Source organism: Tenrec ecaudatus, chromosome 2, assembly GCF_050624435.1.
Source record: "Tenrec ecaudatus isolate mTenEca1 chromosome 2, mTenEca1.hap1, whole genome shotgun sequence".
NCBI lineage: Eukaryota > Metazoa > Chordata > Mammalia > Afrosoricida > Tenrecidae > Tenrec > Tenrec ecaudatus.
In genome coordinates, this window is record NC_134531.1 from 133,073,774 (window position 1) to 133,100,434 (window position 26,661).

At 42.2% G+C, this 26,661-nt stretch overlaps 1 protein-coding gene across 3 annotated transcripts in view; it reads right to left on the reverse strand.

Annotated features, from left to right (window-relative positions):
* FBN2 (fibrillin 2) overlaps window positions 1-26,661 on the reverse strand; it is a 247,901-nt gene that overhangs the window by 105,733 nt on the left and 115,507 nt on the right. For all 3 annotated transcript variants that reach the window (XM_075541492.1, XM_075541491.1, XM_075541490.1), the window contains 7 exons: window positions 24,212-24,337; window positions 13,232-13,384; window positions 11,013-11,219; window positions 9,938-10,075; window positions 4,139-4,258; window positions 3,037-3,162; window positions 1,505-1,627 (listed from right to left, as the gene is read on the reverse strand). In XM_075541492.1, coding sequence (XP_075397607.1) covers window positions 1,505-1,627; window positions 3,037-3,162; window positions 4,139-4,258; window positions 9,938-10,075; window positions 11,013-11,219; window positions 13,232-13,384; window positions 24,212-24,337 — 993 coding nt within the window. The remainder of the gene's footprint in view (window positions 1-1,504; window positions 1,628-3,036; window positions 3,163-4,138; window positions 4,259-9,937; window positions 10,076-11,012; window positions 11,220-13,231; window positions 13,385-24,211; window positions 24,338-26,661) is intronic.

Consider the following 26,661-nt stretch of genomic DNA (forward strand, 5'->3'; position numbering starts at 1 on the left):
CCTTTGTAGATGTATTTTATTTCCTTAAGAAATGCAGAAACAAAGTTACATATTGTACCACAATGCTACCCTCCGGAACATTATTCTGATCCCTAAACCCACACAAGACTGAACCCACTGTCATCAAGTCCATTCTGACCCACATAACCTTGGACTCTCCGTACAACAAAACGCAACCACGGCCGATGCTGTGACATCCTGACAACTGTTCTTCCGGAAGCCCACTGATACAGCCAGCGGGCAATCCATCTTTGTGAAGACCTTCCTCCTTTTCCATGCGTATCCACTTTACCCCGCATGACGCCCTTCGCCAGGGATTTGTTTCTCCTGACATGTTCAAAGTATGTGCGATAAATCTCTCCCTCCTCGCCTTTACGGAGCATTGTGACAGTATTTCACAGGGACTCTAAAGTGACCATGTAAGGCAGAGCAAAGTGGGCCCATAGTGTTTCCAAGGACGCATATCTCTACAGAAGCCACATGTCAACATCTTTCTGTCGGGGTGCAGCTGCTGGGTTCAAACAGGCTCTCTTTCATTTAGCAGCAGGGCACGTTCAACTACTGTGCCACTGAGGCGCCTTCTAATCTCACAGCCGATGTTAAATCCAAGTCCAGCGACCTGGAGATGACATTCTAATCTTTACCTCAATCGACAAAGCTACAAGATTTCTACTACACCCTGTACTTTCCTTTCTTGGAGAGTCACAAACCTATTTGTTCTTTAGACACATGAGAATCACATTTCTCTCTTTCTGTCCACCATTCCAGGAATTTCCTTGGAACCACAAGGGTTGACTGTGTGTCTTACTGGTATTCAGGCAAGCCTGTGCAAGGCAAGAATTCATTAAGTCACTTTTTTACTAAAAGGAGAAACTGGAAAGGAAAAAGAAAAACCCAATTTATTTCTAAGTAGGAATTACAAAATGTGTTCCGCCTTACTGAATTCTAGACATAAATTGTTCCGCTTATGTCTAAGAGGTAAATCCATTGCTATGAAGGCCATGGTACTTAGCCTTTAACATGAGTTGATATAAAAACAACAAAAAGAATACACTATTTCCTCACAAAAACAATAGAGGATTTTTCAGTCATGATCCAGTCTGTTTCCAAGTCGTGGATTCGTGTTATGAAAAACGATGTAAATGTAGACCTGTAACACCTACCCGGGACAAACCCAGCTCTCAGAATGGGCAACAGAACAACGCCAAACTGGCTTCTTTTTTCAGTAGGAAAGGAGCAGGAAAAAATGATCCCCACACCGCCTCCTCTAGACTTGCCAACCTCTTAACTCCCCTCCATCCTTTTTATTTGTGCACCGACCTGATTGTTCTCTAGACCACCGTCTGCATTCTTCTAGAAAGCTTTAGAAACCTGCCCGCCCGAAGCAGAGACATGAATAACATGAACTCTGCATGAAGAAACTGAAGCACCTCTTCCACGATTCATTCAAATAAGAAAGGTGGTTTCCATCGTAGTCACGTTCCTATTTCAACGCCATATTTACCTGTGCAGTAACGCCCATTTGGAGCCAAGACAAACCCTGGTTTGCAGATGCACTTGAAGCTGCCGTCTTCATTAATGCACATCCCATTCAAGCACATGTTGGTGGTTGTACACTCATCGTGATCTGCAGAAGGAAAGAGACAGTGCTCGAGCTCCCTGGCCTTGTGGGCGCGCGTTTTCGCTCCTTTCTGCAACAGGCCACAATCCAATCCCACTACTAAACGAGCCATGTGCTCAAGGCTTCTTGATTTATTTTGCCTTGTTTGTTTTCGAGAGATAAATGTCAGCTGAGTGTGAACAAATAACGTGCAGATGGTGAAGGACCTTTGATATAAGGACATACGAAAAAAAGATTTCACTAAGTGTTGTGTTTCTCTGCTATAAAAAAATTTAAAACCACTGCCATTGGGTTGGTTCTGAGGCGCGGTGAGCCTGCAGGACAGGGTAGAAGCTCCCCATAGGGTTTCCAGCACTGTACTCTCTGCAGAAGCAGACGGGCACATTTTCCTCCGGCACAGCGGCTGTGTGGGAGGAAACCAACCATGTTTCTGATGGCGCTGAGCATCTAACTCCTGTCCCACTAGTGTTTCTTTATCTGCTATTACCACATCAATTGTGAGCAGTTCCTGGTGAACATGAAAGAAGGTGATTTCAGTAATAAGATTTCAGTGAGTACTTATTTTGTAGAAGAGAATAATGTAAGGGAACGTCTCACTGCAAGTGAAAGGACCTGGGTGTTGGTTAGTGGGTGAAATAGGTTACCAAACATTTTTGCATTTCTCTCCCTTAGAGAGAAAAGATCTTTCCTATTTTGTCACCTGCAAATGTGGGCTCAAGCGGATTCTGATTCACAGTGATCCTATAGGACGGACATTGTAGAACAGGCTTAGTGGGTTTCCAACACTGTCACTCTTTACGGGATTAGGAAGCTTCATTTTTCTCCCACGGAGCGTGCTGGGGTTTTGAACGTCTGACTTTGCCAGTTAGCAGCCCAACTTGTAACCTGCTATGCCTGCAGGTCTTCCTGAGATATAAGTATACTAAAAATGATTTGATCTGATAGGGAATAACTGCTACTTACAACTCAACAAGGAGTCTAGGTGGAGCAGCTGTTGAACACTTGGCTGCTAACCAGAGTTGGCCATTGGAATACACCCAATGCTCCACAGGAGCAAAGACGGGCAATGCGGTCACGCTGTCAACCCAGGACAAGCCATGGGGCATTTGCACTTCATCCTTCAAGGGTACCATGAGTCAGAATCTGCTTGACGGCACACAACAACAACTCTGAAGCATACACGACACAGAAGATGTCCAGGAACAACAAAGCTTTTCATTGTTATACATTACCAAATGTCCTGTTGTTCCCTGAAAGAGTCTCATGTTAAACACGCTTGTACTTTACCTAAGTCACCTACAGAACTCTCACACATGTGGTGAGTGAGTTTTCATGGAAACAATAGACATGGTTCTAAGTAAGAATGTATATGCGCTTTCAAAAATCTTTTGCAAGGAAGCAGGCAATTTCCATACCAACACAGTTCTTTCCATCCGTAGTTAATTCGAAGCCGGCATTGCAAATACACTGGAAACTCCCATCTGTGTTCACGCAGCGACCGTTTTTACAGAGAACCCCGTTCTGGATGCACTCATCAATATCTGAAAGATGAACGGTGGCCAGGCATATTGCTTTTTCAACACTTACAGACGGAAATTGTAAAGTAATATCATTTTAAACATCCAGATTGCTTTTACATAGAAATGACATTTTGTGTATAAAATGGCACTTTCAATGTCCAGATTGTTTTAGCATACAATATAAATGTTTTACACATCATAGTTTAGCAAAATTTCCATTTCTCGCTCGCTTTTTCCAGAGTAGGTAGACATAAGCAATTCTACAGGCCTGACTTAGAGTAGCTGAAGAGGGTAAGAAACTGGAAGACGAAGTGGGTGTGCAGAAAGCCTCTGAGAGGGCATGTGCCTTGGGAAGGAGAGGCGCGGCTGTTTTGGGCGTGGAAGCTGAACGCCTTGAAAGTCAAAGCCAAGGGGTCCCGTAAGAGTACAGTCACTCCAGAAATCCCGGATTCGGAGGGCTTGATGAGAACCGCGGGAGAAGGTTGATTTAAGCCGCGGCCCATGGTTGCACAGGGGATGACAGAGCCGCCCTCTGCTGCGAGGGTCCAGAGATGAGCCAGCCGTGACAGCGGAGTGTGAGCCACGGTGGTGGGCATAGCACTGAAACCGTGCACGCTTTGCAGGTGGACCGCGCGTGAGGCACCAAGAAAACAGTGTTAAAAAGGACAATACATCTTGAGCCGTGGTAATGAGAGAAACGGAAGACTCCCGATGTTACGTGGCGAAAGGAAGCCGTGGCCCAGGGAAGGGAGACACACGGAGTTTCAGTGAGGCCAGATACGGAGAAGGCCAGGTCATCAGTACAGGCGGTGTGACGCTTCAGGGAGGCACCTCGGAGGGCCTGGAGACTCGGGGGGTGGCAGCCAATAAACCTGCAATCGTGTACCAGCCCTTACTTCGTTCCCTGTCCGACTGTCGTACGTTTACTCGTCACCGCAACAGCCTTGGTCACTACAGTGCACAGAACATTTTCTTATGTGAAAGCCAAGTGCCTTACCAATGCATGCTTGCTTGGTGGGGGTCCTCTGGAATCCAACATGGCATTTGCAGTAATAAGATCCAGGTGTGTTAACACAATCGCCATTAGTGCAGGGGTTTGACGTGCATTCATCAACATCTGGGAGCAGCAACAAAGAAACCATTACAGACTTCACTCTGTGTGTAGAGCTGTTTGTTTAGAGTACGCTTAGCTTGCCCAAATTTGAGAGAAGGCCAGTTAGACAGTAACAGTCTAAAGAGCGGAGTATTTATAAATGAATGAAAATTCCTTGCTTCCAATGCACGCAGAGGCTAGTCTGGGGGCTTACGAAATCATTGCCGATTGGAGTTTATAAGGGGGGTTGCTTTAATCAAGGAATAATGATTTTTCAGTTGGAAACCTACAGTGATTAAAGGCATGAGCTCGAGAGAGAGCAAGCGAGGGGTTCTACAGATGCAGAATTGAAAATCTTTATTCTTTATAGGACTCTAGATTGATGAGCCATTCTGAGGCGCACGGTAGTGTTCACACAATGAAAATATTTTTATGTCATATTTATAACCCTGACAGTGACTGCTACTAGTTTTAGAGGAAACTCTTGAGAAATCATCAGCTCCCTGGTTGTTGATTAGAATTGTCTGTGAGCTCAGTTTTGGGTGTACCTTTTGGGGTCTTTTACATTGTATTCAGAAGCAAGAATTGGAAAAGGGTGGAAACTAAAGAAAACAGCAGCCTGGTAGCTTTCGTAGTTTCCTGTTTCTTGGAGCCTTTAATCTCCGTAGTTTTTGCTTTTAGTTCTAATCTTAAAAGTGAGAAATGCCTCCACGGCTTTGAATTCCTGTCCTCTACTGGCTTGAGTCAGCTCAAACCATGCTGCAGGACTCGGTGTCTGCAAAGCCAAGCTGCGGCTGCCAGATGGAAAAGTTTGCACCAGTCCCCTGCTAGGGAAATCACAAGTGCCATTCAGCATTGGAAGTTTAATTCATCTTTTCTCTGTAATGCTCTCTAAATGTTACTTTGAATGCTGGCAAATTAATACCTGGTTGGCCTGGGAGGATGTACCAATTTGCCATTACAGGTATGGGGGAGGTTTCCAAAAGTTTGTAGGAAAATCTCCTTATCTTTACTTCCCCTTTTCCATGAGCTTTTGGAAGCCCCCTGTGCATGTCGAAACCATTAACATATCCTGTGTCAGCTAAATTTGAGAGTGCAACAATGAAGTCAATTCACAGGTTTACCATTTTAACAAACAGATTGCTCCCTTCACAGATGTTCTTAAAAGAAAAACTGTACTCTATCAAACTCACCCGCCTCATTTAAATAAACACTCAGACGGAATGCAATTAAGGCTCTCTGGTAAAGAGTGGAGGTTGGGGGAGCGGGGTGGGGGCTGGAGGCTAAGTGACCCAACTCAGAGTGAACAAAATAAAAATTTCCAATTCATTCAAAACACCCCTTCTGCCTCTTCAAAGTCATTTCTATGCTAACCTTTGGTTAATAATATGCAGCCGCCTGAGCTCAAAAAGGACACAAAATGAGAAGGAGAAACGTTCGAGCATGAGTTAATCATAATGGAGAGACTTTCCGATGTAAAATGCCACCTTCAGTCGGCAATTGTTGAGGATCAACTTGTCAACCCCCTCTCTCTGTCTGTGTGTGTGTTTCTGAAATGCACCAATTTCACACGTGCTGAAGATCCATCTTTACAGCCGTAGGCCTCAATGTCAATGCTCTGCTCTACTGCAGTGTAAGAGACCATGCACCCACCGACGTCTGAAGGTAAACTATTCCCAGGACCCCTCGTTGCATTGACACCTCTGCTATCTTTGTCCTGGCAACCGTAATTCATTTCCGCCTTCTATTAGTGACCGACCCTCCAGCAGCGATTAGCACTGTCCGAATGGATTCAATGGCTATAAATCCTTATGGGAGCAGAAATCCTCATCCTTCAAGCAAGGAGCAGCTGGTGATTTCCATCTGCTGCCTTTGTGGTTAGCTGTCTCTAACGTGTAACCCACGATGCCACCAGGTTGCTTGGGCGTTAAGAACTCGAGGGCAGTGAGTTTGGCTTTTGGCTTATGAGGGACTTTATAATTCCTATAATTTAAGACTCTCATTTATTGGTTTGGGGTTGGGTTTGCTTTCCAGGATTATTTTGAGTGAAATGAATCAAAAACGACCACCGCTGTGCTTTGGAATGTGCATCCCAGGCCTCTTGAAAATCTGAAGCCTCAAAGCCTAGGAGCTCCAAGTCATCACGTTTGTTTTGCCTTGTTTGGAGGAGCAAGAATATTTTAAAAACTACATTCTGCACTTCAATGTCTCTCTACATCATTACTGGGAACTGAGTATTTTTAAGTAAAGTTCATGAGATTTTTCAATCCTTTATGTCAATGAAAGAATCACCAAAAATGTTGACTGTCAAAATGGTTAGATTCTCTGACAGTGTTTAAACCTTGAAGAATTGTTCACATTTTTATTTAGAATATATATCTCTCTGAATTTGTGAGAGCTCTGCAATTACTTGGGAACCAAGTGAAAAGGCTAACGGTTCCCTACGATTGAAGGCAGAGAGCTCCAGGGAGTCGAAACCATTGCTCATAGCAGTGTAATTTACACAGCCGCCAGGGAGCCACACCATTTCAAGTCAGAGTCGAATTCTCGGGAAAGGAGAGAAAAATGCGATGAGGGAAGGTGACGCTGCCAGGCATCCAGGAGAAACTCACATGACAGCAAAACGGGGCCCATTTCTAGTTTCCTGGTCTTGATCTTTGAAGACAGTTATTGCACTGTGGGTCATGCTGCTTTCTCAGGTAGAAGGTACAGCTATGCTGGACAATCTGTTACTCCTGAAAGCACTAGTGCACTTCACACGGCTGCCACTCTTATCTTCGCCTGGACGCTAGGTCGTTAAGCTGAATCAGTTTGGCTTCTCCTGGTACCCGCACTTGTTTGGCATCACGAAAGGTTCGAAACCAGAAAGAGCACAGCCTCCAACGCCACACTGAAAATGTGGCCCGATAGTGACTCTCTCCAACAATTACTACAGTTGGAGACACGATGAAAAATCCTTGAAGTGGTAACTTTGCAAGGTCAGTGATAAGCTCTACCAGAGTGCAATGCTTTCATTAAAATGTCTGGGTCAACCGCAGATGCCTGAGCGGTGTGTGATTTGTAGAAAATGCAACCCGCATTATATCCCATTAGCTGACCAAAGGGTGGCCAGGGCCCACCTCCACTGGGTTCCGTGAAAAACTTTACCCCAATCTATTAGAAGCCCTCACCACGCCCCAAAGGGACCCATCAACTCTTGTCTCCCAACCTGCTGTTTTTCTGTATTAGGGCCACTACCATATGTGCAGTTTTGTTCAGCCAAAACTTTGTAAGTTATTATAATTTCCTACTCTACAACACCCAGCAATCAATCAGTTATCAGATTGGGATGAGGATCATTGTAGGACTATGTGTTGTCCTAATTTCGTGCCTGGGCTTTCTAGTTGGAGGCATTACTTCCCATTCTTTTCAGGCTAAGATCTTTACATTGAAGAAAGAAAAGGGAAATTGCCTGATTGGATAAGAAAGCAACACCTAACTAGCTATATGCTGCCTCTAGCAAATGCACTTGAAACAGAAAAATACAAAATGGGTCAAGAATAAAGACAGGACTATTAACTCACATGAATGAACAGTAATCAAAAGAATTTGGAGTGGTCCTATGAAGACTAAGTTATGCACACTGAAGAGTAAGCCATATTTTCAGAGGTAAAGGATGTTGTGGGATTGGGGAAGAGCTAGGGACTAGTCAAAGAGCAGCATCCAGAGATCAAAAGTCCACTTGGGAAAACCAAGAGCCATAAATGCAAGGAGGCTTCAAACTATAACAGGCCTTGGTGCCATTAACAGCTGGCTACACCAGGCTTGAGTCCCAAGTTAGGAGCATTAATTACTGTAATCTGTAGACATGGGTACATCAGAGGGCCATGAGTGACTTCTTCACGATTTCAAACTAAGTCAGCGAGATGGGAAGCCTCAGCAGCACGCATCGCTGTAGCTTTCAAAACCTGTAGAAGGTTGGGAGGGAGGGTCTCTTTCTCTACTTCTTCATTCCGTTAGAGCAGTGTTTCCCCCACTGGGCACTGTGTGCGTGTGCATGCTTTGTCCTCAATTACAGGCTGTAGTAAAAATGTTTTTCATGAAAAGAGGGCAGTAGGCCAAATAAGCTTGAGAACTTCTGTCTTAGAGGTTCTTGACTAAATTTAACTGCGATGAAGTCAATTCTGACTCCCAGTGACTGTGGGACACGGTAGAACTGTCCCTGGGGGTTTCTAAGACTGTAACTCTTGATGGGAGCAGATTTCTCCTGCTAAGTGGCAGGTGGCTCCAAACTGCAACACTATGGTTAGCCATGCACACAGTAACCCACCACACCACCAGGGCTACTGGATGGCTGAGCGGTTAGACGTGGGAAAGGAAATACGCCATCTGTTGACGTTTTCAAATTCCAAGAAGGAAAATGCGATTCTCACCAGATACTAATATGACCTTTAACTTTCGGAACGTTGTTGCTTGATCAGACCCTCTACAAAGCGCAAGACAGCCCAATAAACTTTAATAGAATAGACTATACAAAGTTTACTGGTATGGTTTCAGATTCCTCATTGCAACTAAACTTGGAGAATCTTCCACTGATAAGTTTTAGTAGAGTAACCCCCTTCCACCAGAAACCCCCCAGAATTAAATAATCAATTACAATATTAATCTAAAAAGGTAATTAAGGTAGTCCTCTGCCCTTTACTAGCTACATATGCTTAAGGATGGAGCACATTACAAGAGATTAAAAAGAAAAGCTGATATTATAAACCAGCTGTTTTATATTAAATCGATTTTTAAGTTCAAATAAAGAATGACCTACTTTTCATTATATCTGTTTTAAAAAAGATTTTCATAAAAATATTATGCTAACATGATAAGGGTTTAAAATGAATTAGTATTTTAAGTTTTCATCTTTGATTTCTTCTATGGTGATTATTAATAAATGTCACCCTCAATCATTTTCAAGAGTGGAAGGAGTCTTGAGATCAAAATATTTGAGAACTGACGCTCTGAAGTGCTCAGATTTTAGCAGCCTGTCTCTGGCCTTGCCGTCTATGGTAGATTAATGTTCTGTAAAGCCATTTTCAGAATATATTTACTGACACAGTGGGATAGTTAAATGTGTCTGCTAGGTTATGGTGCTCCGTTATTCGTTCGAAAACTAGATATTGTTGGGAAAGTGTTCACCTGTGCTTGACATCTGACTCAGTTGATTTTAAGTAAGCAGATTACCTTCCATAAAGTAGGTGGGCCTTAACCAATTAGTTTTCCAAGGAAAAGGATCCTGCCCTACGAACCTTACTCAGAATCTTCCCAGGGTTTTCAGCCTGTCTCCTGACTTATGAATTTTGATTTGTTTCTGCCACAATTGTACGAGTTAATTATTTAAAATTAATCTCAGTCTCTCTTTCTACACTTTGGAACTGCTTGTTTCTCTGGAAAACCCTGACAATTCTGGCAAAGAAAGGAGGGAGGAAGTAAAGAAAAACAAACAGGGAAGGAAATGACAAGATTCAGGGTGTAAATGAGTGGGGAATTCCTGAGGCCCCTGAACTTAGAAGTCTAAGTTCAAGGAGTCACAGGGAAGAGCACGCACATGGAAAGGGAGCTGGGCCATGCACGTCACTTCAAAAGAATTGTTTCTTCTCTTAATATCTGCCCCAATTGTTTCCACAGTCTAAGAGCGATTAACGCTCGATAAGGAACACCGACCCAGGAACCTACCTGTACAGTCTCCGTTCGCGTCCTGCTTATAACCCATGTTGCACTCGCATCGGTAGCTAGAAATGGTCGGGATGCAGCGTCCGTGTAAACACAGATTAGCGTGGTGCTTGCAGATGTCGATGGTCTGGTTCAGGATTGCTAAGGAAAATGAAAACACAAGTAAACACGAGTTCATCATTATTATGTACCTTACTTTGGGTTGATTTTGAAAAGGGTATTTAATAAGTTACTTACGAGTTTGTCAAAATCAAGATTTTCTATCTTTTACTAAAACCTTAATGGAGAAGAACTAAGCATATTCCTGGGCACATGGTTCTAACTTGTGTTCCCTTGTGAGGTCACGTGTAGAGAGATATTGCCCATAACGATGTCCTTCTAAAACATCAGGGTTGTTCTATTGTAGATTCAGATGCCTCTCATCCCCTTTTGTGACTCAGCTGCATATGCAGGTATCGTACACAGGCAGTATGCCAAAAGGAATAAACAGAGCACTGTGGGGCATCATTAAATATTATTAGCAAGAGCAGTTCTTTATAAAAATATGAACTTAAATGTTAAGTACACCAATGCCAATTCTGGCCAGAAGCCCACAGTTCTCAATTTCTTAAGCTACTTAACTAAAAAGGGTGAAGCAATGAAAGCTTTTTTCATGACAATATTTGGATAGGCACAGAGCAGGACCAATTCAGTTTATCTCAGCTGAGCAATAGTTCTGGAAAATAATTCAAATGGTGCATGGTCAGGGCAGCTGAAACACCATGATCCATCCCCCCACCCCCTCAATAAAAACCCAACCCCCCATAAAAACCCTTCTTGGCGGTGTCATCTGGAATGTAGCATGACTGAGCTCTCATTGTGTTCCAAAGAGAGTCTGGGTCGCACATTCATTGCTTCGCTTTAGCAGAAATTTATGGAACAGAAAAACAAAATGATCTTAAAACGTTTGCCTTGCTACATGATACATTTGACCGGTGTTTACATACATCCCTAATTAAAAAACACTTAAAAGATGTTAGATCTTCAAAACCACTGGAGACAGTAGACGAAAGGACACATCACCACGGTGGGCACTCACTTAGTCCGGTGATGATGGGTCCCTGTCCTCCGGCTCCAACGCCAGCTCCGCCAAGGCCAGGAGAAAAGCCATTGCCGCCTGGGATAGGGATGGAGCTTGCCCCGCCCGGGCCATAGCCATTCCCTGCAGAGCCTCCAGGTCTGGAACCAGCACCCCCAGGAAACCCTCCGATTGGAAGCCCATCCATGCAAAGTCTGCGATACTCCTCTGGAAGAAAGAAACTTCACGTGGCTATCTTTCCACACAGTCCAATGCATTGTATTTATTGTCATCGATCGTTTTAGCGTGCACGGGTCTGCAGACCACAAGGCCAGCAGTTCAAAACCACCAGTCACTCCACAAGACAAAGATGATGCTTTCTACTCCCAGTAAGAGACACAGATTTGGAAACTCACAGAGACAGCTCTACCCTGTCTTAAACTTTTGCTCTCAGTCAGAAATAACTTGATGGCAGCGAGCTTGTTTTCTGGTAAGTAGATTATCTTGATAGAATGTTTCCTACACTGTCAGTCTCAGGAAAGGGTATAGATACTTCAGAAATACATTAAAACCTACTTGCCGTGTGAGCTTTTTAAAGTTGTGTACCTTAATAATGGTCTACGCGCACATTTCAATTTTAAACTCCTAAGTAGTATTTATAAAATTGCAGGCACAAAATCGTACTAATGGCAGACATGCATCAGCGCTGAAAGAGAAGCGGCAATACTGGAGCAGCTGTCCAAGATTTCTGAACTACTCTCAGAATTCGAGGACGGTATCAGCAAAAAAAAAATTATCTTAGAAACGGTTTCAGTATTACCATTCCTACAATATATTATTGACAGAGCGAAAAATAATCGAAAATAGGATTAAAAGGTAAATGATTTTCCTGTGAATTTCTCATAAAACCTCTTTGTATAAGGTTACAAAATTATTTCCTGTGAATTAATGCTGCTTCTTTTTTGTTCCGCCATACAATTTTGCTATTTTACGGTGTAAGAGATGTGCACACTTTTTACAAATCTGCACCAGGACATATAGGTATCTATCATTATAAGCAGACGTCTGAAATGTCATTGTTGTTCTTGTTTACAATTCAAAGTGAAAAAGGCCACCACTCATGGCTGAAGACTCAATTCTGACCCATAGTAACGCGACTGCAACACAGGGAAACTGCCCCACTGGGGTAACTTCCCAACCTCATCTGGCCTATCACCTCTTTCCTAGGGACAAAAGTTACCCGACCATCCCCCTCACCCTTTCATTCCCCAGCAATGAAAACTTCTGTCAACAGCCCATGATGTCTGAGAAGGAAGGTGTCCTGTCCTAGGTACCTGTTCCGGCAGCCCCTTGGATAGCTCCACCCCATCCCCAGGGGCGGTATCATGCAGGCCTCAGCATTTCTAAGGTGAGGTGTAAGTCTTTATGGAGGTACACAGCTGCAGCTGTCTCCTGGAGAGGCTGGTCCACATCCCCACTGACCTGTGGTTCGTAGCTGACCACTCAACCACTGAGTCACCAGAGCTCTTGTGAAAGAGACAACGTTATACAATAGAGAGACCTTTACATGATAACCACTCCTTGTACGTTAATGTATACAATACATATGAAGAGGCACTGCTTCACGTTTTCTCTAACGCAACTGACACACAGTCTTAGTTACGTGGCAGTAAATGTGAGAGGCGGCCTCTCAGTCTTCTATTCTTAATTTTCAAAGATAAGACCAGAAATATCTTCAAAGATTGGGTCATTATACACTGAAGGGATATAAAGAGATATGAAATAAAATATGAGGAGGCTTGAAAAAGTTCTTCCTTTCTCGTTTCATACCACTCTCCACACACTTTCTGCAGCCCCCTTGTACGAATGAAGATTATATATACAGGTGTTATAAATTTCATAAACAAAGATACTCAATTTCTGAGATGAAAGAATTTAAAACTGAATTCAAGTTCTAACATGTAAAAAAAGTTTTTAATAAATGAGGACAAACAAGTCTCACTCCGCTTCAGGAATTTTTTCTTTTGCCCACTGATGTTAATAAGCTAAGCATTAACAAAACTGACCCCCAAATACACAGTACCTCTGTATCTCCTCTAAATCCAACATCAAATCATATGGAAAACACTAATGACGGTAAAAGATGACCTGATGTGAAGAACTAAAGCCAAGGACAGATTGCTACCAACTTCCCTCGCAGTGCTTATCTGAGGGGTGGGGTCAGACAGATGCTCGCTCACCAGAGCCTCTGACAGGGCAGGCCTCGGGAATGGATCCAACGCCCCAGCAGCGGCCCGGCTCACAGCAGCATTGCATCTTCGTCATTCTGCCTGGGAGCTCCTGTGCACAGCGACCATTTACCAGGCCCGAGAAACATGTGCCTGTTCTCTGGTCTGAACACAGAAAAACAAAACAGAAGCCATGGCAAAGTTACCTCATGTTCTGACATCAATCCTTCAAAATAAGAACATGAAAAAGAGGTCATGATGAACTGAATTGCTTGACATAATGTACATTATACTTTTAATTCCTTTATTCTTTTAAATTCCACGATAGGTACTCATACTATTATTCATTTATTCAACAAGTATTCACTAGATACCTATTCCACGCTGTATGATTCCAAATCATGGCAGGCAGCTCCAGAACCCCATGTATGCCAGTGAAATCGATCGTCTCCGCTAGGGGTTTCGATAGGTGATTTTTAGACGCAGATTGCTAGGCCTTTCTTCCGAGTCATCCCGAGATGGACTCTGAACTGCCTGTGCATTAGTTATCAAGCAACTAGGTTAACTGCTGCACCACTAAGGGAGACAGAAATTAATGACGTGGAGGAGGCACTTGCCCAGCTGGCAGCAAAGACCTAAATCTACACAGATGTGGCCCTGAAAGGATGCAGCCACTCAATCCCAACTTAGATATGTGAATGTGTCACTGTATACAACTGAGAAAAGGTGGTTGTTTGTTACGCAGCTGTGTCTGACTGCTACAGGCATGCTTTTAGAAAGGTTGATGAGACTTTGTTGAGGCAGTGAACGCTGTTCTGAACAAAATGAGAGAGCATTCTAAAAAGACAGAGGGGAACGAACTTGATGTGTGTGAAGTACAAAGGGCTACTGTGACTGGAGAAAAAGATGTAAAAGAAATAGGGAAAGAATATGAGAGAGAGACCGATGATGTATGTATAGTCATGTAGGACCTTAAAGAAGGACTTCAGATTTTGAGTGCTCTCATGTTATGAGAATTTGGCTGCTGTGAGCAGACTGTAGCATGAGCAGGAAGACCAGCGAAGAGGTTACTGAAGAGGCCCAGGTAGGAGATGACAGTGAAGATAATTGGACACATTTAGCTAGGAGATTCATTTATAAGGTTCAGCCAATGGGAACTTGCTTGGGACTTGTCTTCTAATTAGCACCAATGGATGCCTGAAAATAATGATGTAGTGTTTTCTGTATACTGATATAAAAGAGCTGTCACCCTAAAATCCTATGCCTTAAGAAACTATTTTTCAAGAGGACAAATGGAAGTCATTTATAGAAAGGTAAAACTGGAGAGTTTTGTACCATAAGGGTCTTGCTAAAGGAAAATGTAAAAGAAAGTGCTTTAGGCAAAGAAAGGTAATTCTAAATGGGAAGATTTGAGATGAATAAAGGAATAATCAAAATATTAATAAACATGTGGTTAAATCTAAATAAGCATCAACACAGCAAAAACTGTTGCAGGCAAAATGTGGAAATATGGCAGGAATTTTACAAGTTTGGAGAGCATGAAAGGGAAGTCATTCTAATAATCTTTTATTGTTTGGAACTGGGTAGAAATATAGATTAATTTTACATTTAATGCTAGATCTCAATCTTAAAATGTCTTGGAGAACTACTAAAACAGGATGTAAATTATATGGTGACCTGTAAATAGAGAAAAAAGGATGGGCATGGTGAAATAAAATGCATTAAATCCAAAAGAAAGGGGGAAAAGGTAACAAAAAGAGCCAAATAGGAAAACAGAGGATAATGAAAATAAAAGCAAATAGGTAAGTAACGAAATATACTATATATATGCATTGTCATAGAACCAATTCTGACTCATATCGAACCTACAGAACAGGGTAGAACTGCCTCTTTGGGTTTCCAAGACTTTTACTCTTTTGGAGAATAGAGAGCCTCAGTAACTATAATCAATGCAAATGGCTCTAAGTCCCTATTCAAATGATAATGGTTTTCAGGCTACAGAAACAAAGTAAGAAATGGAAATTTAGAATGTTTCGACAAGACAACAAGACACATTTAAAACATAAAGGGAAGCAGACAGGTGACTTATACAGCGGGCAAACTGCATTGAAACTTCCATTGCAACTTACAAAGACAAAAATATCCTGAGATTAAATCAGAACGAGATAAAATATTTAGAAAAAACTAAGAGGAAAAGAAGACCAACACAGAGCTTTCCTGGTATAAGACCCTATTTACCATGAAAATACAATATTGTAGTACTTTTGAACATTATCACTTCTTAACAGTCTCACATAAAACTGATAGAACAAGTGGAGAAACTGGGACATCCACCATCAGAGTGGGTATGATGCAATTCTTAACTCAGTAGCTAGAGAGAACATTTTAACAGTGTGCAACAAGTGTGATCTAATTAATACATCTAGACTATTAATCCAACAATCAGAGCAGACAGATCTTTTTCAAGCCCATAAGAGAAATCTACAAAAATGTGTCACCTTTATTAGGCCCATATAGCAAATATAAACACAGTTCAAAGGATTGGCACCATCTAACTATATTCTCTGACCTTCATGAACGTAATTAAGTTAGAAATCATACCCAAAATGAGGAGCACTCCATAATTCCAAATGACTCAACACATTGAAAATAAGTAAAAGTTTTAACAATATTGACAACAACCTAACATGTGATCCTGAGAAACCTATTCTACGCCAGCTCTGGACTTTCACAGGCTGCAGTGAATTTTCAGGGTTCCACAGATTCACATTGACACTGGGCATTCACAGCAATGTGAGGACATCATGCCTCCCAACGTGTCCGCAGTACAGATTTCCACTTAGAGAGATTCTAGAGCTAACACCGTGACCCTTTAATACAGTTCCTCATGTTGTAGTGACCCCCCAACCATAAAATTATTTTCATTACTGTTTTATAACTGTATTGAATCGGGCGACCCCTATGAAAGGATCATTGGAACCCCCAAAGGGGTCTCGATCCAAAGGTTGAGAACCGCTGTTCTAGAGTGATCAATCAAATAGAATTTCGTTTATAATTAAGAAATATTCAGTAGCTTCATTGTTGCATATTTTCTAAATCAAAGATATGAAATTATAATCAGATGAAAATCTAAAGAAAATTCATATTGAGAATGATCTTCAAATTTAATAATATTTAAAACCACTGAGGATAGCTGGCGCAATCTCTGGTCTGTCCTAAAAATACATATTTCTACAAAGCCAGTCTTCTGTGAGAAGGTAGAGAGAGAGAATATTATAAATGCTAGTAACATTTAAAATAAAATCCGCTTTGTCTCCTCTAATATCAACAAGGGAGGCAGGCAATTTACTTCCAAACCTTTGAGCCAAAAACATATCAAGATGAGAAATCTACTCAGTTCACACTACCAAAAAGAGTATCTTTCAAAGCACTCCAGAAGCAGAAGCTTCTAGAAGCTCTCCGAAAAGTGTAGGGAGGGCCCTTCAAAGAAAGCAGTGTGTTAAAAATGTGCTGCATGGAAGAACCTCTGGAGGAAGGGGCAGCTGACAGAACTAACGTAAGGGTTCCCGGCACACCCTCCACGACACAGGGAATGCATTAGGGAGAAAGGGAGCCGAGCGCATGTACTTTACCTGAGGACAAATTCTTCGGCTGGGGGTCTATTTAAAACTGTAAGGCTGACATGTCACAAGTAATGAAAACAAGTCTATTCTTCCATCTGTTACCACCCTCACTGCTTTCTCTGAAAAAGCTTTCCATGAAGTTTTATTTACAGCCACGCTGAAGAAGAGGAAGTAATTCATCTCCTTTGGTTAAAATAAAAATCCAGCTTAAACCAAAATAATGGCACTTTTAGCAGAATTTGTTTTATGAGTTGACGTTTAGTCTAAACTTGATTTAAGAGAACTAACAGTTAATTATACAATGTGATGAAAACTTGGCAAAAATTGGGGGCTGAACCTTGAAAAAAAATAGGCCTCCTGCTGACTACAATTTACTCATTAACAATGGAAGGTTCAGCCAAAATCCACCAATGAGGCGATCCCAGGTCAGCATATCAGTGAGAGTGGGTGCATGATAAATAGCAACCACTGTCTCGGTCTTCCTCCTTTGCTTCTCCGATACCAACACCTGCCTCTGATGGTCTGGCTCCAGTTGGGCTGTCGCCTTGATCAATCAGTTCTGCAGAACCTTGTTGAGTCTAAAATGCTATCATGTTGACATTATTACTAGAAATTACTAGGGGTTGCCTCTTCCCTTTAAAGTAATCAAGTGCTTTCTTCCACGTGGTTTAATCTTCTATGTAACCCGCATTTAACCCGGGGTGCCTTGCCTCCCACTCATGGTTTAAACGATTTTCCAAGCAAACACTCTTCCACTAAACCATTCTCTGTCTCTGTACACCTTTTTAGTTGAACATTTTTATGAGTTTGGTGTCCACCCTATATTGGTTTCAGTTGAGAAAGCACACATGCCCATGTAAGCAACACTCAGCACGGCCAAGAAGTGCTGCATAACATGTAAACTAGGCGGTACTCTGAACGACCGTACTTTACATGGCAACACGTGCTCACCATCACTTCACGTCGCTGTATGGGGTTACGTATTTCCTGTAAGCACAACCACCCCCCCGCTGTTTCCCAGTGATACATTTTGTCTCTGTGCTGCTTTAAAAAGATTCTAGTGGCCTATCGCTGCTCCCAGCATCCACCTGAAATTCCTGCACAAGAGTGGCACGCATGTTTTCTTGTATATCTGCTGGTCAACTCATCGCTGTATTCATTTGGGACCGCTGGTCATTCTTTTGTGTCTATGTTACAACGTGGGCATTAATGGCGTGAATAACGCTGTGGATGTTGTAATGACCATACATTCCAAAACGTATTGACAGGGCATTGTTTTAGTGCTGTAGGATGTCATCAAGAACATCTGAACTCACGGGGACTCCAATGGACAGAGCAGAGCTGCCCTAATTGAATTTCTCTGGCAATAATCTCTATTCAAGCACGTCTTAGATTTTCTCCCATTGAGCTGCAGGGTAGGTTTGAACTGTCGGCCGTTGTGCTTAGCAGCCAAATGCTTAACTCCTGCCAACACTAGAGCTGCTTCTGAGGGGCCTTCACAAGTATAGAGAGATTATTAAGGTATGTTTCAATTCCTTTAAGACATGACCGACCGTATATACTTGTGTATAAACCGAGTTTTTCAGCACATTTTTAATACAGTTTTTGTGGTAAAATTAGGTGCCTTGGCTGATATTTGGGTTGGCTTATACTTGAGTATATACGGTATATTGGTAGTGCATGCAAGTACCAAATTAAGTTTTCAAAATAATTCAAAAAGAAGCTTGATTAAATGAACTAGACTATATTGTTAGGAATTTGACTTTGACATTTAGCATATAAGGAAAAGGGTAAACAATTCTGTTTTATAATTAAAACGGCCTAGGAAATTTCCTGCCATACAGAAATGGTTTTCCACATCTGAAACAAAAAGTCAGTTTACTTTATGTAAAACTGTAATGCGGTATAGACTCAGGATATTTGTGTTAACTAGAGTAAGGAATTAAGGCAATGTTCAGCGTGTTCCAGTTTGGGCATAAAGTTGCAGATAACATGCAGTTTTGTACTCAAAATAAGAATTATGAATTCATCCAATTCATTATAGTTAGCACATATGTGGTTACAAAATAAATAGCATGGAAATATCCACAGCACATATAACTCAATCATAAATAAATCCAATCTATGAAAATATGGCCTAGATTGTTGAAAATCATAAACAAAGATCTCTTACACATTAAAATGTTACATTTATTTTTTTTCCTATATGGAAAATACATACTTGGTCCAAATGTAACAGCGAGTCAAAGAAATTTCAAACTGCTAACACTGGTTTTGTAAATTTGGACAGCCATTCCCATTTCCTTAGGGGCTTTCCTATGCTTTTATATTCCTGGGAGGGAGGATGTGCAATGAACTGGGGACTCCTGGGGAAAACCGAACTCACAGTGGCCAGCTTTCTGAAGCTCTAGCAGGCTCCGACCTCTTGTGCAGTCAGAACAATGCAGCACAGCCATGTCCAATAAGATGGCCAATGAATGCAAAGCAGTGACTGAACAATGTGGTTCTTCAATTCACTGTCATTCATTGGTTGGTTTGCATATTGATCCAGAAAAAACTTGCCAGGTTCAAAATGTCATGCCAGGGACCATGTGAAATCCAGGGGACACAGAGTTTCCCAGAGCAGTAGCCAAGGCAGGGCACAGTCTGTCCAGCGAAGAAAGCCCATGGCCTCATGACAAACTCTAGAATGATGGGCCTGGAACATGGCATAGGAAGAGCTGAGTAATTTAACCCAAGGAGAGAAATGTAGGCCAGGTAAAATCCATGGCTTTCGCGTTGATTCTCCCTCCTGGGGACCCCAGCTCTTTTCAGAGTAGAATGATGCCTCACAGGCTCTTCCAAACGTGTGGCCTCAGAAGCAGATGTTCAAGCACACCCTATGGTGGATCTGACCCACTGCCTTTCGGGTTAGGATCTGAGCGCTTCATCATTTGCTTCACCCATGCCCTCTGTGTAGGTTACGTAAGGATAGCTATTATGGAAAATGGAAAAAATGCTATCTAAGTACTACTTAAAAAGAATAACTCCCTGAACCCCCTGCCAATGAGAACTGCCACTGTGGGTTTCTTTACGGGACTAGAAAGCCTCATATTTTTCCTATGGAGCAGCTGGCGGTTTGAATTACTGACCTTGTGGTTAGCATCTCACTGCGTAAGCACTACACTGCCACCTCTCCCACTTAAAAGGTCAAGTAGGGGAATCTATGTTCTTGGAGCTGAGGGGACAGTATGGGCAAAAATATGGCAGTGTGGTCAGGTACCGAGCCTCGGCCCAGTGTAGGTGTGTGGTGGCAAATCGTTAGGGATGAGTCTTGCATATAGACTAGCCAGATGCTAAAGGGGTTTGAATCTCCAGATTAAAGAGTTAGGATTTTACTTTGGAAATAATGAGAAAAAGAGCTTTTCCCAAATTTATCCTAAAATAAATATCTGACATATAAAAACAAGCACCCCAGTAAGCCATTAGGATCTTGAGCCTCATTATCTGTGTACAATGAAGAATCTGCCTCTTCTTTCCCACGGAAAGACTTTTTTTTTGGAAGGAGTAAACACACGTTTTGTTTGGCGAGTGATTTAGTAATGTAAGCAAAGAATACATTTATTAATTCAGTATAAACCATTAACACTTATTTCTCATTTCAAGTCACTGGAGAACCCTTCAGTTTGGTTCCCAGGTGGTCTAGACTGGTGATAATTGGGCTGATAATCTCAAGGTCAGCAGTTTGAAACCACTGGCATCTCCTTGGGAGAAAGACAAGATTTTCTTATTTCCACAAAGAGTGACTGCCTCAGAAACTCACAGAGATAGCTCTACCCTGTGCTGGAAGGTCACTGTGAGTGGCAGTGAAAGTCTCCTAAATTTGTCACCTTATTTGGCATATCCAGAACATGACTGTACTTTTTCTGATCTATTGCTACTTCTAGAATACTCGTGTTCATTCTCTGAAGCCAAGGTCTAAGCCTGAGACTCTGTATCATCAAGCTAGGAGTTCAATATGAGTGCCAAAGAGCTAAATCTATGAATGCTCTGTGAGAAGGCTTTTGTGCATGTGTGTACCTGCACGTGCTCATTGCCTACACATGCTCAGAAAACCAAGTGAAGTGTGGGTGGTTCTAAAGGCATTCAATTTTTATAGTCACCTGGCTGAAAAAAACATGTTGAATCAGTCATCACCATGCAGCGAGCCAACCAGCCACTGTGGCAGGGCAGTCAAAATATTTTTATTGGGGGCTCTTATAGCTCCATTAACATTCCACACATCAATTGTATCAAGCATATTTGTACATAGGTTGCCATTATCATTTCCAAAACATTTTCTACTTGAGCCCTTGGTATAAGTCCCTCATGAATCCTTGATTAGATATTGTTATCGTTTCATATCTTACACTGTCCATTGTCTCTCTCCACCCACATTTCTGTCACTCAACCCCTTTGGGGCGTGTGGAGGCTATATATCCATCCTCGTGTTGGGATCCCACTTTCTCCCCCTTCCCGCTCCCTAACCATCCCTCTGCCATCATGATATTGCTACTTCCACTACTGTTCCTGAGGGTTTGATATGTCCTGAATTCCATGAGTTGAAAGCTCTTATATGTACCAATGTGTGTACTCCTGTCTAGCCAGATCTGTAAAGTAGAACTGGGTCATGGCAGTGCAGGGGAGGAAGCATGCAGGAACTAGAGAAATGATGTATGAGTCATTGGTGATGCACTGCACCTTGGTTGAATCCTTATAATCCTTCTGGGGGGAGGGTATTGAGTTGTCTACAGATGGCTTTGGGTCTCCACTCCACCCCCACCCCCTCATTTGATCAATATAGTTGTTTTGGATCTTTTGATACCTGAGGCCTAATCCAGTCAACACCTCATGATCACACAGGCAGGTGTGCTTCTTCCATGTGGGCTTATTTGCTTCCCTGCTAGATGGCTGCTTGTTTAACCTCAAGCCTTTAAGACCCCAGATGCTAAATCTTTTGAATGTCGGGCACCATCCGCTGTCTTCTCCACATTTGCTTATGCACAATATTTGCTCATTTTTATAGAACTGACTCTTGACTAAAAAAGGACAACCAATTCACAACAATCCACTCCATTCTCCTAGAAAGAACAAACAATTTTCACACAAAGATGAGAAGATCCAAAGGGATATCTTATTTGCAAAGTAGGCTGTCAGTCAGCATGGGAGAGAAGAAACCACTCAGGCTGGGCGCCCTGACATCCAGGCACAGGATCTCTGCTATCTTAACGTGCGCTGTATCGGGAGAGAGGGGAGTGTCCGGAGTCAGAGAGGCCCCGGTGCGACTCTTGTCCTTCTAGTGGAAGTGTAATTTGGTGCACGTGAATCACCTCTCGGAACTTCCATTCCTTCATTTGCAAACTTGGAATAAATTTACCTATTACACAGGATAGGACAAGGTGTGAAAAAAAACAAAACACATGGCTTCAGTGCCTAGCACATCACATCATTGCGGTGACGAGCTGATCATGACTCATGGTGACTTCATGTGGACGGGGAAGTACTGCTTTATAGGGTTTTCAAAGTTGAACTTTTCAGAAGCAATTTTCCAGGTCTGTCTTTTGAGGCACGTCTGGGTGGATTCAAACCTCTCACTTTTCAGCTAGCTGCTGAGTGCTTAACTGTGTGTGCCACCGGGGGACTCCTTAGGCACATCACTCTATGCTCCTGTTATCACTATCCCTCGTAGCACTTGAATTAAAATCAGGAATGCTCTATTGAGGAAATTAATGCCTAGAGAAGTTAGACGCTTGCCCACGGCTCCAAAGTGCCTTAAGCATGGGATATGCTTCATACCGTAGCTGTTAACTTTAATACAACTGTTTCTTACGTGACTGCTAGTACGATTCTCTGACCATTATTCATGATGAAAAGAGGGTATTCGGAAGGCACACACTCCATCTCTCATGTTCACTGTTGGATGGCCATAGCTAATATAGTGTGTGGCTCATCAGTACATTCTATCAAAAGAATTCAGGTCCCAAGCCCTCTTTGGGGAGGTGCAGGTAAGTGTGACTTTTGGTCGTCTAGCCTATGGGTCACTGCAGCCTACTGGCTGGTGTGTCGCTGGAAGACAAGCTCCCTGGTTAGAAGGCACTGACACAGAGTGGCTCTCACAAAGGACTGGAGTTCATCAACAGCAGTAGAGACCATGTTTCTGAGACTTTGAAGTCTGGGTGGGATCAGATAGCCCTCTTTCTCCCACAGGGTGGTTGGTGAGTTGGAACCATAGATGCTATGGTTAGCAGCCTGGCACTTAACGCCCTATGCCACCATGACTCCATTAAAGATTTGGTAGAACTTGGCCATATTTCATTCAGATATACGAGGAGGCTCCAGAAAAGACAGCAGAAATCTCCCATGAATTTTTAAAAGCCCTCTCCTACAAGTCCATAGATTCACCCTGGGTCAGAGTTGGCTCCACAGCAACCAATAACTACAACCAGAGAACTTCAAGCTGTGTCCTTGACACTTTGCATCTCCATCTCTTCAACCTGGTTCAACTGGGCACCAACAAATGGACGGACACGCCGGCTTGGTAGAAGTTGGAGGCTGCCATTGCCCAGATATTTGCCCGATAACAGACCAAAAAACTACTTCTGGGTGCTAAATCTATTTCCCTGATTTCTGCACCACCTCAATCTTTAATTACCCTAAGGAGATCTGCGCATTCTTCTCTGACTAGTCACTGTTGGCTTAAAAGTAGAAGTGATGAAGCTCGAGGCTCAAGAAGACAACTTGAGCAGCAGCTCACTGTTCCACGAGCAGGCACCAAAGGACCTTTTGCGATTCCCGTGCCCACAGTGAGGCAGAGTCTTATGTGGCCCAGGAGTCAATCTGCTGTACGTTACTGAGAAGCTTCCTTTCATCTTTCTGAACAGAGGACATACAAGTACGTTTGGCTTTAACAGTACAATGCTCCCAACACAAAAGTAAAGGTGTTGATTCCTTTAAAAAATAATTCTACTGCAATACATAAGCCCTGAGCAAATAAGATGCCAATGACATTTTATGATTTGCAGCAAATAGGTCCTTTTAATTAATACAGTATGTCTCCCAAGGTAGTTTTTGAAAACCTTTCTCATGTTTTGGTGTCTCTAATGCTTGAAGAGAGACATGTCTGGAAGAAGTCTTTCTTCTTCCTAACACGGTTTGGACAACATAGGACCAACCCATATGACTTCTGAAGCGGACCGCTTTTTCTCGCCAACAGCACCCAGTCTAGCCGTCCCTCAAGCAGGGTACAGTTTCTTTGAAGTCAACTCATAATTGCTGCCATCTTCCTACCTGTTTGGGCTGCTCAGTCATCAGAAAGAAACAGTATATTGTGTCTTCGAAAGACAATGCTTACCCATGCACCGAGAGCCATCTGCCGAGGTTACGTATCCACGCGGGCAAATGCAAAAGTAACTTCCCACGGTGTTGGAGCACTCTCCGGTTTCACATATCCCAGGGATGACGCTGCACTCATCGATGTCTGATCCAGGGAAGGAGAAGAAGACGATTGAGAAAGACCTTCATTAAACAGATTTGAAAAGGGATTTTTTTCACAAGAGCCTGAGAGCAATCATGGTTCATTAGGTCAGATCATATAACCCCAAAGATACTCTTGTTTCAGGCCCCAAGCAATGTCTCACACACATCTATGGGAACTGAGATGAAAGTGAACTCCCAGGTCAGGAAGCCACAGCCAAGGAAAGCAAAGCCCTATATCCCTTTTTAAAAGTGCAATTTAAATTGGAAATAAGAATAGATGTTAATGTTTTCGTTTCCATTCCACACGAGCTAGGGAATTAGCTTATGTCTTAAAACATGCACGCATACATGAACTATTTTTTAAAATATGGAGTAATCACATTCGAAGATTTATAATAAATTCTCCCACTAATTTTTTGAATCAATGAAGTGTGTGTGTGTGTGTGTGTGTGTGTGCGTGCGCGCGTGCGCGCACGTATCTACCTTTGGGATATAGTTCCATCCTTTTATTTGAATGTGAGTATATTAGATGTTCTGGGAATTTCCTTCAATTTCAGGTAATACAGAAACATAGCAAAAGGAGAACCTGGGAGGCTTTGGGAAATGTCCAGCTTTCTTATTGTACCTCCCTGCACTTACCCATTCAGCGTTCTGAATGGTGGGAAAACTCTCTGCCCTTTCACATCAAGGACAGTCTATTTCCTTTTAAACTTTCCCTACAGCATAGACCATGACCGTTTATATAAGCTCTAATGAACTCTTCTAGTTCAATAAGCAGAGAGAGGTGGAAAGTCAAACAAAGCAGCAGTGAGGTGCATAGGGAGCTAACTGCTAATCCACTTGAAAGGAAATGAGTCATTGTAAGGGAAATTAAGCCATCTATGCCCAGCAATAGGCTGCATTGTTACAGAAGGAATTGAGTTACCAAAGAACAAAGATAACAACGCAAAACATAATTACTGAAAAGTCAAATTGAACCTGAGCTTTCAGTTCCTCCAATATGTATTGAGAAAAAAGGACAGAAAAGATCCTTATATTTTTATTGTAGAAACAAGGAGAAAAAGACCTGAATTCTACAATCCAAAAAAATAAAAGTAAAAAGACTGGCGAGTTTTCTTCTGCCGTACACAGTGTCTCTCTCTGAGTCGGCCTGACCCCAGGCTCCTCACAGCAACAACAAATTGGTCTGGTCCTTTAGAGTTTACTCGTTTATTCTGACAAGTCAGTTTTGTCTACAAGCTTTATCTTGAAATAACTTTATACTTATGAGTCTTCTTGGCTTGTTCTTATAAAAAAATCATCAGATGCAGACATTCCCTGAAATAATATCTTCAGCTGAGGCTTAGCAGTCAGCCACTAAAGACACAGTGGGGCAAATCAAAATCTACCAATTCCCCAAGAGAGATCGCAATTCCACCACGGACTGACTGCACAAGGAGCAAATATATAATGTGGTGAAAGAGTTACCATCCGACTTAATCCGACAAAATGAAACCATGTGTGTAAAATTAAGACCTGTTGTATCCTGTGTTGCAATGTGCACAGTGCATGTGCATCCTCACAAAACGGAGCGTGGATTCAGACAAGTAGACTTACTCTGTGTTGTTGTGAAATACACGCATTGAGCACCGTGGGATACAAGGAGGTTAAAAGAAAAAAGCAGCACGAAGTTGAGCAGCAAGCACTAGCAAATGAAAAGACCAGCATGTGCCTTCTAACCCCCTGACGTCTACATTTATAGGAACAAGGAAGGTACTTGTGGAAGCCAAGATTCAACCCAAATTCTTAAAAGTAAGGATTCATACGTCCTTTATTGAAGCCTTAACTCTTATTTCCAGGCATTTCCTCTCTTAATAAAGAATTTCTTTCTGCTCAGTGTCTAGTATCCTCCTTAACAACACAAGAGTAAAGAATTGAAAGACGTTTGACATTTTTCTTTGGGGGAGGGGAAAAAAGTCCAGGATGTGGAAAAACACAGGGAGTGATATTGAAGTTGTGGGCTTTGTCTTGAAGATTTTATGATATAAAAACTCAAACTATTCTAACATTTCTCTTTAGAACTAAATGTGGAACTTTAAACTGTAAGCTTCAAACTAATTACATGAAAACGGCACCCAGTAAAGTACATAAGGATTTGATAGGGAACCAAAAAATGGTTTTCATTTAATTTGGGGTCTGATACTCCCTCCTTGTGCTAAGGAAAATAATAATAATAATAATCAGGTGGCTTTTGTTTTTTTTATGATCAAAGCAATCTGCTTTTGATGCATTCTTGCCCAATATACGTATACATCAATTTAAATGTTAACATTAGCATTTCTTTTG